At 37.8% G+C, this 14,329-nt stretch overlaps 1 protein-coding gene across 1 annotated transcript in view; it reads right to left on the bottom strand.

Annotated features, from left to right (window-relative positions):
• Window positions 1-14,329, bottom strand: part of LOC119786802 (cell adhesion molecule 1-like) — a gene marked incomplete at its 3' end in the record, with an annotated part of 539,389 nt that overhangs the window by 86,038 nt on the left and 439,022 nt on the right. Inside the window, exon 3 of the mRNA XM_038290356.1 lies at window positions 6,056-6,202. Coding sequence (XP_038146284.1) covers window positions 6,056-6,202 — 147 coding nt within the window. The remainder of the gene's footprint in view (window positions 1-6,055; window positions 6,203-14,329) is intronic.

Genomic DNA, 14,329 nt, shown 5'->3' with positions numbered 1-14,329 from the left:
TATCTATTGTTACCATCTAGTAAGCAGCACTTAAATTAAGGAAGGCTTTATTCAACGTTTATGCTTATTTCTGCTGCTCCTGGTGGAACATCTTCATAGATCATTTTGAGATTATGACGCCGCCTGACTCTCCCAGGCAAAATCCTATAGATAGCAAATTCTTCCTGAATCAAACCACCCTAACCACTATTGCAGTTTATGCATAAAACACCATTAACTACTCTTGCACTGACGAGGCCACGATCCAGCATTAACATAGTCGTATTGGTATTGGCGAGTACCAACAAATAGCGCACCGATACCATTTTGTAAGCCAAAAGTTTATTCAACTATTCTTATCCATTCCAGGTAAAACATACAAAGTTCTACTGGATTAACTTCGTATTAGACTTTTTGCTGCTTTTTAAAGGTAGGTAGCAGCTTGACAAAGCCATGATGGCAATTATTTTACGTCAAAGTAGTATGCAGTTCTTCATATACACACACACACATCAATTTCAAACAGATTGTATCTGTATGGTATCAGTATCAGCCAATACTTCACAGTATTGCCAGGTATTGGTATAGGGGGCAAAAAATAGCATCGGCACAACACTATCATTAACCCTTTCCCTCTTGTATATATTTTCATACACATGCTCCTTTTCACAGATGGGATCGTTTAACAACATTGGAACAAACTTCTATCATGGCGGTTATCAGCAGCCATAACATAAAAAAGTACTTCCAATTAGAAATAAAAACATATGGGTAGCATTTAAAAGTACTTTTTTTTTTAAATTTACTGATGAGAGTTTTATACTGCTGAAAGTAAACCAGCACTATAGCACAGCTGGCGGCTACAGAAATAATGTTAAAGTTTATGTAAATACAACCAATGGAGTTATTAGCTGTTGCATTATAATTCCTGTCTTGATTTTAAACAGAGCAGCTCCACATTGTTAATTTTCTAGTTTCCTTTAGCAGATTGCTGTGCTGTGGTGCTAGGCTCGTATTGAAAGAAAGAAAGAAAAGTAAGAAAGAAACAAGAAAAAAGAAAGACAGACAGAAAGAAACAAAGAAACAAAAAAAGAAAGAAAGACAGAAAGAAAGACAAAGAAAGAAAGACAGACAGAAAGAACGAAAGAAACAAAAAAAGAAAGAAAGACAGAAAGACAGAAAGAAAGAAACAAACAAAGAAAAAAAAAGAAAGAAAAGACAGAAAGAAAGAAAGACAGAAAGAATTCATGGCTTACTTTTTGGTGTTTTTTTGAAGCGTATGGTGATCTGACCTTAAATTGTTTTTGTTTTTTTGTATATGACTAAAGGGATACATGCCCGTTGAGGTATTTTAAAGTCTATTTCTCGTATAAAACTAACGGGATAAGCACAAATCTGACAACTTGCGCATGCTTATTGACTATAGGTATGCTGGTCTGACTGAACGCCGGCCACAAAATCTGCAAATGAAGAGGACAAGTAAAACAAGCACGAAAGATATGTACATCCACAGGACAAGATTTACACATGCAAAGTACGTTTTAAAAATGGACACAAAACTCACAAATGTATTTCTGACGGATACGCAAATTAGCCCTAGTTTACAGGCTGGTTGTAGCCTGTGAGCCTCGCTGCATTTCTTTTTGGATTTTGTACATTCTTTATTTTCATAAAAATAAAGAATGTGCATCTCTGCTTCACTAGGTGTTAAAACCCTGAAGCAGAAAATATTAGATAATTAAAAACAACATAATTGTTCCTTTAGTTACCTTAATTTTTTGTTTTAGCTAAACAAACGTTAAAACAAAGCAAAACAACCTCGTTATACAGTCTTAATATAAGAGAATTTTTCTTTCCCTGATCAAACACTCTGTTTTCCTTAAAATGTTAGAAAGTGCATCTTTGATTTCTGTCCAACGTGTGGGAGTGGGGTTGGATAAACAGGCTGACACAGCAGGGGGAGGAACAGAGGCAACAACAATGAACACAAGCTAAAACAGCTCCATGTCACTATTTGTGGCGCTCAGGTAAATCAGCCTGAAATAATGCTCATGCTAGTCATCTGACACATTTACCTTGTTCCTTTGATTAAGCAGCTAAGACAACAAGCTCCCGCTGTGTTTGCATCGATTGTACTGTTTTCTAACAGTGATTAAACTGCAGCAGCCTTGCGCTCCCCTGTCAGGGTTGATGGCTGCATGCTGGACCAACTGAAACACTCGCATCGTTCATCCAATATGTTGCCAGGTTTGATTTGTAAAACAATTTAGCTGGATTTTGATTAAAATAAATGTTTTTGATAACGCCTGGTGCTTTGTTTACAAACACAGCCAACAGTTTTGCCTTTAGGTGCATAAATAATGGAACATAGGAGAAACTGACAGGTTACTGCCACTAAATCAACATTATTTTTGTAAATATATTCCATATGAACTCCTGCTTTGTTTTTGAAGTTGCTTATGCAAATCTCTTGTATGTGAACTACACAATATGGTTAAAGCAATATATACTGCAATGTGATAATACACGAACACATGCAGACATTTTTACAAGATTAGATTCCTTTTTTAATCTTGAAACGAAACATCACAGCTATTTACAGCTGTGATCAAAATAAAAGCAGTCCAACATCACCAACCAGACCAGTCACTGTTTTTAGTAGAAACAAATAATTCCTGCATGGTAAATAATTTAGTGGTATGTGCAGTTTAATAGGAAACCAACAGAGCCCTCAGTCATTTATGCAAGCAGCTGATTCTGCATAACAGAATCATTAATCAAAAGGGTGTGTATAAGGGAAAAAAACCCAAACAGTATGGAGTTTAGTTAGGCGTAGTTCTGTTAGGAATCCAGTGTGTGTGGGCTGTGTTTTCTTTTTGTGTTCTCTCCCTCCATCACCAGGTGGCGCCCTGTTCTCATTGGTCCTCCCACACACTTGCTTCTGGTTGTGCTCATTACTGAGGACTCTTAAGCGGTGGACTGACACTAACTCGTTGCCAGAGTGTTTGCCAGTTTTGGGTACTCTAGCCAAGCTTAGTTTAGCTGAGTCAAACTGAGTTCTAACCTTGTTTTTGTCTATGCCTTTTCGGCAGGATGTCATCCTGCAAACTGGATTGTTTGGCCTTCTCCCCCTGGAAGGATTTTTTTGAGCTTCACACTGAGCAGGGGATTAATCTTCACATGACCTGTTCAAGTTCTCCTGGAAATCTAAGTGGCAGTCCGCTCCACTGCTCCTCAAGAAACCAACCAAACCAAAAAACCAGTCCGCCCTCCAACAAGTCCCCCAATCTCTGGATAAACCCAGGCCGACTGGATTCTGGAAAGAGAACCTTTTTCTGCTAACGTGAGTCCCGTTCATCTCTGATTTTTTGCAAGACATTGTTCAAATTTACAACGGACCCTGAACTATCCTCTGAACTTCCCTTCTCACTTCCAGTTCTAGTTCACCAGCTCTCTGACTTACCCTGGATAGACCTTATCGATTATTCTAATAAACCTGTTAAACTTTTACTCTGGTTCTGAGTGGTTTCCTGCATGTGGGTCAGATCTCTTAAAAACATCATGACAAGTTCAAACAGCAAGCAATGTGACTTAAATCGATACTCGATTTTTTTCCGTCTAAATAGCCCGCTTTCATTGTCTTTACCCCCCCTATAGAAATTCTAATTTGAGCCACTCCCAGTTGTTGTACTAGTCATATCAAATAGTTTTTAAAGCATTTGGAGTCTGAATTTTATGTTGTTGCCCTAGATCAGAGTAGATTTTTACACAGCTGTAGTTTCCCCGTCTATTCTACTAAAGGCTGTTAATGGTAGTGCACTGTTTTTATCTCACCTCCCTTCTTCTTTTATGATAAAAGGATTTTAAAGGATTCTTTAACAACGTTTGGCAGAACAAGCAGTTCCCCCCTAAACCAGAGAGTGTCCGGAAGTATAATACTAAAGACAAAAACAAAGAAAAGGTGAGCCATGCCAGTGCTGAAGAAAGCAGAATAAATGAAGAAGATGTAAGCAGAACATTTTGTAATGATGCAGGTCATGTAATTTTTTTGAATTTTATTATTTATTTATTAAACACTTGGAGAGAGACACATCTATAATTTGTGCTTTATACAGTTTGCTGCTCTGTCCTCTACATTTTATTCTATGGGATCGGGGTTCTGAACCAGTTTCACTTTTCCATAGCTCATTTCAGACATACGCACTAAATATTATATTTCACAATTGCACGTCATTAATTACAGTATATGCATGTAAAATTTGTATCTTTTTGCTGGTTTGTCTGAAATAAAGTGATACGTTCATTCACTCAAACTTTCATATAATAACCTTTAAGACCTGATGTGTGAACGTAGCTTTAGTGAGATTTTCCTTTTGGGCCTAAATGCTTAACCTGACTCCGCCAGATGGATTTGCTCCGCATATCCATCTGGAAACCTTCCATTGAAGTCATTTTGGGAAGGGGCGAAAATACTGTTTAGCTGATTGGCCTATGTTGGTGAAATAAACCAATCAGATCAACGAAGCATATGACGTACTAACAGAGCGACGAGGAAAACACAACCACAAGCCAGGCTACTCTTGCAGAAACTAGTCGGGAGAAGAGCAAAAACATCTTTTCCTCTGAGAAAAGCCTCCAGAGCAGTGTTTTGCTCTTATTTCAGTGAAGAAATACTCTGTAATTCCGATAAAACTTGCTCGATAGCCACGCTAACGCTAGTTTCATCGGCTGAAGCCGGCATGTTCTTTAGACTGAACTGTCGCGCTTCTCGTTGCGTCACACCTCAACCCGCCTCAAAACCAACGCTCATTGGACGTTCGTTTGGTGTACGGCTCCAAATTTTCTTTAACGGAGAGTCTCCAGACTGATTAGCAAGTGAAACCTTGAAAGCTCGCGAGATCAGGATGGTCTCACGAGGCTACTAAATGCCCCCCTAAGCACTAAATTCAAGCCGCTTTGTAGTGCACCACGTTATATTGTAGGGATATTTTTCATGTCAGGTATATTTTCAAATATCATGGATCACTGATAAGGAATTAAATTATAAGGTTGTATGAATGTTGACTTAAACCTATACATACTGGATATTCTGATTCCTACTATATCTGAGACATTACACTGCAGTCCTGCAACCCTTGTGAAGAGACCAATGCAGGAGAATAAAACAATACATGCAGTTCAAAATCAGTCCTAAACATCAGCCTTAAAGTAAATCATGATGTTTAATTTAATTTTCAGGAAGTAAAATGCTTGCTCATAGTGCAAAAGCATTAGGTCACTCTTAAATTTTATGCTTTGATCTACCTTTTGCTTCTCTGGGTAGATGTTTATCAATATTGTCCTACTGAAAGGTGAACCACCAACCCAGTATTCGGGCCTTCTGTAACCCCTACAAGGTTTTCTTTAAGGATTGTACTGCATTTAGCTCCATCCATCTCCTCATCAACTAGAGATGAGCAGCCATCACTATGATTCACAGAAGCAGTGATGTCTCCAGATCAGGGGTCACCAACCTTTTTAAGGCTGAGGGCCACTTCAAGGGTACCGAGACGTAGGAAGGGTGACCATTACTGACCCATGAGCTGCAAGGGTAAGCGTTAGCCTAAACTTTGTACATTATCAACTTATTTTTATTGTTTCTGTTAATTTCTAAGTTTATTTAGACATTGTCATTTTTGAAATCTCTATAAATGACTAAAAAGAAGAGCAACAGAATAAAATAACATTTCAAACTTAGCCCACTGATGGGCTCATCACGCTTTACTTAGGTGACATCTAAAGGCAATAACGTTTTCATCAATGGGCTTCAGGGCACAGAGGGCTAAATATAGAAAAAACTTTTTTGTTTATTTCATAGTAAGGTGCTATTTTGTGTAAAAACGGGGGTTATAATGTGAATAAATATCAAAGAGTTGAAGTTGTGGATATTTTTGCAAACATATATGCTGGAGGTAACCCTGGGGAGATCTCCCCTCTCTGCCTAAATGAGTGACAACATCAACCTAAAATATTTGGAGATTAAAGAACGATGGTAGATATAGCAGATGGATAATTATTAATATTGTGTAATACTTACGTCTCATGTCTCGGAAGTAAATAGTCTGTCTGTTGGGGTTGAGAAGCTGGATAACAGAGTCATCATTGTCCTTCACCCGACAGCTGATGATTGCCGTCTCTCCTTCCACCACAGACACATCGTCCGTCACCAGATTCTGACTCACCACTGTGTGACAGGAAAAAAAAAAAGAGGAGACGGCTTAGATTGCTGCTGAGGATTCAGTGAATGCATCAGAGAGCAAAAAAAATAAACAAAAACTGAAAACCTTCACAGTTAAGTCAGTAGGAAGCAAGTGGGATGACTGGCTGACCCAAAACCAAGGACAGGAAAATAAAGGAAATCGACAGCAGAATACAAACATCATTTGTGGCCCCTTTCTTGATTCTGTGTGGCCTCAAAGAGTAAGAATGGCACATAATAAAACTCACCCCACCTTCCACCCCCAAGGCAGTGGACATGCTGTATTTTCATAACTTAACACCTTCCGGAGAGTCTTTGAAGGGAGAGTGTGCCAGGAGGTTGCCAGGTCTGCTAATACTGGTGCTTACCTTTGGTTACACTGCAAAAATGATCTCAAAATTTGTAAAAATGTCTTAAATTAAGGGTATTTACCCTTAATTTGAACAGGTAAATAAGATGATTTGCCAATGGAATGAGTATTTTTACTCTTAAAATAAGCTATCTAGATATTATGCACTTGAAATAAGACAATGCAGTTGTTTTTTTCTTAATTTAAGTGTAAATTGTCTTGTTCCATTGGCAAAGTGTCTCACTTAAATCCTTAATTCAAGAAAAATGCACTTATTTTAAGAAAAAATGAATTATTTCATTTTTTTGCAGTGTAGTGTTACTAAATATTGCAAATGCTTGTTCAGAAGGAGAGAAGCAACCTTTGCGATGCTTCTGAGTCTCTTTGCTTCCTTCAGTCGGCATCATTGCTTAAAAGCTTGACCAATGTTCATCCTTGTTTTTGCTTCTTTTTTGGCTTGAATCTGAGAAATGTAGAGCTGAGAAGGAGCCATTTGCTTCATCTCACATGACTTTGACCTACAACTCCTTATTGTGCACAATTTTTATTTTGTATTTTTTGCTTAAGTTTACATTGGAACCAGAAGTAATTATTTATATATTTTGGAACCTGCGAAAAATCCATGAAACAATATTTTAAATCCTGCAATTTTTTCAGTAGAATTAGTACTTTTATTGTGAACCACTCTAGACATTCTTTAAAGGTTTATTTAAAACCATTTTGATGAGAAAGTTGTAATTAAGAATTTTTAATTGAAAAAAAAAAATCAGGAAGAGCTCTAAATATTCAAATTGTGAAAAAGAAAAGTTTGCTTTATTTTTATGGTTTTTTTGTTATAGTTAATAGGATGACAAATGTCCAGTTTGCTACTTTAATAATAATAAAAAAAAAGATATATTCTTTGTAGCACAGAAGCCCTTTCAACTTGACAATTTTGAGAAAGTTGGGAAAGTTTGATCACCACTTTACCCCATCCTAATAAAGCTCAGGAGTAATTTTAAATTTTAATCTGCATTTTTACCATTAAAACTGAGCATCACTGCAATCTCAAAAATCTGCCTTGAAGCAACACTTGGATGGCTACTGTATTACAAATGATATATATTCATGTCTTCATGCCAGTAACATAATTAGCTGATTGGAAGCAATTCTACTCCCATAGATGCACACAGTTGGTATGCAGAGACATTGGTGTCATAATGCCAAAACTCATGGTGCAGCTCTTCCATGTCAAGATGATGAAGAAGGAAACTATGGATCACCACCAGGGTGCCATGTTGTAAGGGGGTGGCAGAAAAACAAATCAAAATCTGATCCTGATGCTTATCTGCATGTCCAATCATTGGGTAGGTGGCTCCCTTCTGTTTGGAGACATATCGTGGTAAGCACTTCAGCACAACCCACACTTTGCTAAAAAATGTGCGCTATTTTATAAGGGAAACAAACAGGTCTTCCTACATATAATGCATCGTTACAAATATCAAACAAACAAAATTATTATTATAATAACTTCTTTTGCTTGTGTTTCAAGTTTATGCATCCAATGTAAACTGGTCCTAAATTCATTAATGTTATTGGTGCATGTTTTTCCTAAAACAAAAGGTTTGATAAATCTATGTGTGCTTTAAGGAATTTTACCAACATGAAGGATTATCAAATTCAACTTTAACCAGGTTCTGTATTTTCAATGTTTATTTAAAGATGATAAACATTGTTACACTTTTATAATAATAATAAAAACAAATCTATACCATAGTCATTTAAGTCAGAGCTACAGTTACTCTAATATAATCAGGTCCATCAACCACCCATGACCCGGAGGGCATATTTTGTTACACAACACAGGGAGGTAGGGAGGGTGTGGGTAAAAAAATTTTTTTTTAATTGTCAAAAGTTCAAAGACAGATCCTGAAAACTTTAGAATTAATCTGATAGTAAGACTCAAATGAAAAGATCCTGAGAAGTTCTATTTCTAAGAAAACTATGAAGATATTTGGGTTTGGGTCACTGCACATGATTGATAAACCCTTTTTTTTTAAATGTATTATATATATATATATATATATATATATATATATATATATATATTCCAAGTTTGACTCCCACTGAGGAGAAGAAATACAGCAAACAGAACCAGTTTGGGTGCAGGTTATATAGAGAAGGTGCCTGACACCTCTCCATGTGAGGCTCAACCTCTACAATTACTCTCCCGCTTCTTGGCAAACAACCCACGGACACAAAAAAGAAAAAAAATACAAACCCTTTGGGTCATGAAGTGGCCACTGTCATCACTCATTGACCTTCTCTAACGTCGCTGTACTTCCTTGTTGCAAAAACAATATCTCTGCCTACAGAATGAAGCATTGAGCCTTTCCAGTTCTGTGTTGTTAGGATTTGAAAAACTGCAGTAATAACCTCTCAGACTTAGCTTAGGGGTAACATCTATTGTTGCAGCTGGCGTTAAGCCTGTGGTGGCGTTGGCTCATTCTAAATGATGTCCACAAACCTCGGACTGGGCAGCCAGCCAGTGGGGGGCTGACATTACTGGTGGCACCCAATGATAAAAGCCAATGTGCACTTATGAAATCCTACAGGCAGGAATCAGTTCTGGAAACGATTACAAGCAGGCTGAGAAAAAAAAGGGAATTTAGCTAATTCAATAATAGTTAAGGCAGACCTGAAAGGTTAATACACTCATTATTTGTGTGCAACACCATTTCTCTCAGCAGCTTATCAACATAAATAAAAATAAAATAATAACTCAGAAATGACCCAGTTTATAAATTGTAAACTTGTGTATCAGCTACAGTGGCGGTTCTAGACCAAATGTACCAGGGGGGCCAGGAGGGGGCCAACGTGTTTTCATGGGGGCACAGAAAAGCATGAAATAAAAAAACAGGCCAAGGGATTGAAATAAATTAACATAGCTGCATGAAGTGAAATTTCTATTAAATTAGGTTTCATTAAAATTCTAAATGTCTTAATAGGTCAATATACATTCAGAATTTAGGAATTTTCCTTTTTTTTTAACTTAATTTAAGTTTAAAATTACAGTTTTCTATAAAATCTGAATAAGCATTTAAGAAAAAACTGTTAAAATTAGCTGTAAAAAGTAGAGTTTTTTTTTACATTTGTTTTGGAAAAAAACATTTAGCAGATGAAAACTGGGATCCTATCTCAATACCACTTATGCTACGTTTTTAAACAGTTAATAAAACAGAATTTGTAAAGAAAAAAATAAAATTGATCCAAAGGATCTATCAGTAACCATGTCTTTTTCAGCGCAGAATTCCTTTGAGTATTATGTCTTCAGTACAGGGGCCATAATAGGGGCCAGGACTTGATCTACAGGGGCCCTGGCCCCCGTTGGCCCCTGTCTAGAACCACCCGTGATCAGCTAGTCAAAGCATTGGATCAGAGCTGTCTCTTAAAACACACAGTTCTTATTTAATGGAGCAAAAAAAGTTCCATAGGGAGAAATAACACCGACATTTTAACCAATGGCGTTAAAAACTGTGTCACCAAAACATGATGGAGCAATAAGCTATTTTAATCATTCACAAAGTGGCAGGCTTGCTGCTTCCCGAGAATCAAGAACTGACTCCAGTTTTGGCAGATCTCATCAGGCACAAATCTTAAATGAAAGAGGATTTCAGAACATTCACTTAATTCCTCAGCATGATTAGATTTATAAAACCCTGTCCCTCCAAAAGCAAATCTATCCTGGCTATTCTCTTTAGAACAAAAAAATGCTCTAAGTCGTCTAAATGACAATCCACTCTGAGATGGTCGTTTAGCATGAGTGTGCATGTTAGAATCCGTAGTTATTGGTGAAATACGCATATAGCTTGAGAATAAAAATGTTTACAAGGCTCTGTAAATCTAGAGGGTCCTGTTAAGATCTGCCAGTCTTCAGCCTGATGTTACACAATAACGAGACAAATATTGCACAAGCAGCCCAGGTCGTTGATGTTAAGTAGATGGGATTGCAAGCCAATTCAGTCTCTGTGGCCCAATACTGCTTTTGATTAGTTTTAATTTAATCTAATAAGAGATCAGACTGCAGCAGCATCTCACCTAATAAACATGACATCTATCACAAACAGGTGGAGCCGAGTGAGAATACACTTACTGAAGAGGCTGAAGGTTGTCAAATATGATGTTATGATCAGACAAATCAGTTGTTTAATGAGATATGAGCTCTGCTTAAACAACCGTCAATGCACATAACATTTAAAAAAAAAAATGATTGCAATTTAGATTGATTTTTTAAGGTTTAATGATTAAAATGTAGAGATTAAACTGGCTAACACAAGAAGGAGTGTAAATATCTTATCTGCATACCTCAGTTGTTCAGAAGCTCTAAACATCTCTGCCAATTAAAAGACTGGGAAGATGAGTTGGGAAGGGAGAAATTACCTCGTCTGATGCTGACGGATAAGGACAGACAGCTTAACAAATGAGATTCAGATCAGCATGCCTCTGCGGCCCAAACAGAGCCCTGACTAAATGAACCTCTGTGTCTTTGATATTCAAGAACAAACCTCGCTTTTCAAAGATGCACAAGGGTGGGCGGCAGCGTGGGCATCTGGTTATGATAATACGTCTTACATACAACAAAATGCATTTCAAGGCACCCACTGAAGGTTACAAGGCAACAGCAAGGGGGCTGCAAGGTGTCTGCTAAGCTGTGCTATAAGCTGCTAGAGGTGCTGGGGAGGACTTTAAATGAGGCTGCCTTGTCAGCTGCTTAATTGTTCCTGTTGTGCAAAATAAACACGTCTGACACGCTGGAGGACGGTATGGGGGGGTGGAGGAGCTCCGTGCTAATTAATGGCCGACAACACCATGAGCCATGGCCGCCCAGGACGCTGTCGGAGAAACTTCAGAAAGAGCATAAGAGACCTTACAGCTGATAGAAGATGTTTCATTACAACTCTTAGGGGAAGTTGGCAGCAACTATTTATGCCTATACATAACCAGGCTGCTGTGAATAAAAGAAAAGCAAAGTTTAATAAAAAAAAAAAAAAACATAGTTAAGTATACTGATGTGTCTTCTTTTTACCTGTCGTCTTCTCCCAGCAGATATAAGGAGAATGTTAGAATGTAAGGATATGATGAAACCCTCCATTAATGGTATAAAATTGGGCATCAATGTTTATAACCAGCAAAACCTATATAGATCATATTGCATCCAACTAGACCCTGATGTAGCTTATGGTCATCTCTCTGATTGACTAATGCCACACCCACCATGGGTATTCCACAATGGTGAAAGGATCTACCAATTGCTATCACAACATCTGTTCCATGAAACTATGCTTCAGGTAACTCTTGAAGATCCAGGTCTTTAGAGAGAGTATTATTTCCTTTACTTTCTTTAAGTTGCTTTTGATTGAATAATCTCCTAAATGCATTAACACACTTAAGCACGTATTCTGGCCTACTTTAACATAACTGCATGGAGTGCAGCATGCCATGGAGTGCAGGAGTGCAGCATGGCATGGAGTACTGTTCAGTTGAGGTATTGTAGAAGCCCAGTTTCTTTGAAGACAGCCTTCAGGTGTCTATGTTGTTGGTTTTTATAGCTCTCGCTATAAAAGCTTCATTCACTTCAACTAGTAACCACTGATCAGGCCCGAAATCTAGGTGTAGTACTGGATTCAGACTTGAACCTCCAAAAGCATTTAAAGACAATTACAAGGTCGGCTTTCTATCACCTGAAGAACATTTCCAGGATTAAAGGACTAATGTCTCAGCATGATCTGAAAAAACTAATCCATGCATTTATTTTTAGTCGAATTGATTACTGCAACGGTGTTTTCACAGGCCTGCCTAAAAAGTGGATCAGACAGCTGCAGCTGATCCAGAACGCTGCTGCCCGTGTCCTCACTAAGACTAAGAAAGTAGAGCACATCACCCCAGTTCTAAAGTCCTCACACTGGCTCCCTGTATCTCAGAGAATAGACTTTAAAATATATGGAGAAGCAGCATTTAGTTCCTATTCTCCACTTATCTGGAAAAAACTTCCAGAAAACTGTAAAAGTGCGGAAAGCCTGAGTTCCTTTAAATCAAGATTAAAAACACATTTGTTTAGGATTGCCTTCGACTGTTCTAGTTAAACAGTTCAACTAAAACATATTTTCTTTAGTCCAACTGTTTAATATTCTTTTTTGTTTCTGCATTTTTTATTTTATTTTTTTTATTTTTTTATTTTTTCCTACTTGCTTTGATTCTGTTTTATCTTCCTGTATTTTAATCATGTAAAGCACTTTGCATTGTCTTTGTACTGAATTGTGCTATACAAATAAATTTGCCTTGCCTTGCCTTGCCTCGCTTTTCTACAGTGGTTGCTATACAAGCAGCCACCATGATTTGATAAGACAGGGTAAATGGACCAGCTTTTGATAACATGAGGGCTAGAGAGACAATGCAAGGTCCCGCAATTCCAAATCCCAAAGTTCATATGTTATAGCTTTTTTAACATCTAATCTGCACAGTGACAGATGTTTCTTTTTTTTTATTTAGAAAATGTTACTAAAATTAGATTTTTAGCTACACTGTTGCCAGACTTTGTTCAGCCTTCCTAAAAAAAACATGCCGCATCCTTAATTACCAACCCTTTGTTTATTTCTGCTGTTTCTACCAGTCTAGTGACAGGAATAGGCTAAGCCGTTTTTTTTCCTAATACGTTATTCTATATTAACACAAGTTATGCTAAATGTTTTTTAAAATGTTTTTTTAAATGAAACCGCACACATACACAATTGCACAAATGTTCACTCCAGTGGTCCCACTGATGACAGTTTAGCGATGGAGAAGACATTTCTCTTCACTTTCTTCACAAGAGACCGAGAAATTATGACTTAGGCTTTGACAACTTTATTGTCATTTTGTATACACTGTGGGCCGGATCTATCAAAGGTTTGCGTGTATAAAAACGTGAGCTATTTCACTGCGCACGCTAAAAAATGTACAAACTGATCTATCAACAGCGTGCTAAAAGGATTTGGTCTTTAAAACGTGCTAAATAGCGCCTCTTATCCATTTAGTACTTTTTCTGCAATGAATATGCAATATGGGGCATTTACACGCAAAAGTGTGTCTTGTAGGAGGAGAACATGTAAATATATTAATTTAGCACTCGCAAAGTGATTTATCAAACCTGAAAGCAATTTTGCTAACGGTATCTGACTCTATATTTAACACGTTTCAAAAGAAGGTGCAAATGGTCTGTATGCGTAATTGCGCACACATGGCAACGGTTATTGTCGCAAGAAGGAGACATCGAAATGAAGCAAGGAGACGCAGAGAACGAATTTTTTCACTCCGTGTGAATATTTTTGCAATGAAGGAGGAAACGATCATCAAAACATATCGTTTATCCAGCATTGCCATTTTGAAGCTGTTGGGGGAACTCAGAATGGATTTGGAGCCAGCCACAAGGAGGACCCACGCAATACCAGATATCACAAAACTCCTTGCAACATTGCACTTTTTTGCATCTGGGTCATTCCAGCGTACGGTTGCAGCGAGAGCTGGGATCTCCCAATCTCGTTTTTTCAGAAGTGCTGTCCGAAGGGGTCGGGGTTCTCCCCCTGCGCCTGTGGAGCAACATGCCAATGCTGCGGGGATGCGTACGCGCAGTAATCTCATCCACAGTCACTTCTTGTGAGCCATTTGGTATGTGCATTTTTCTACAGGCCAATACAAAACACCTGTTTTTTTTGTTGTTTTTTTTTACTGCAGTGAAGTAGAAATTG

Source organism: Cyprinodon tularosa, unplaced genomic scaffold, assembly GCF_016077235.1.
Source record: "Cyprinodon tularosa strain WSP-4 unplaced genomic scaffold, ASM1607723v1 ctg28, whole genome shotgun sequence".
NCBI classification, from domain to species: Eukaryota; Metazoa; Chordata; class Actinopteri; order Cyprinodontiformes; family Cyprinodontidae; genus Cyprinodon; species Cyprinodon tularosa.
Note: the sequence above shows the minus strand (reverse complement) of the source record. Positions and strands in the feature narration are given on the sequence as shown.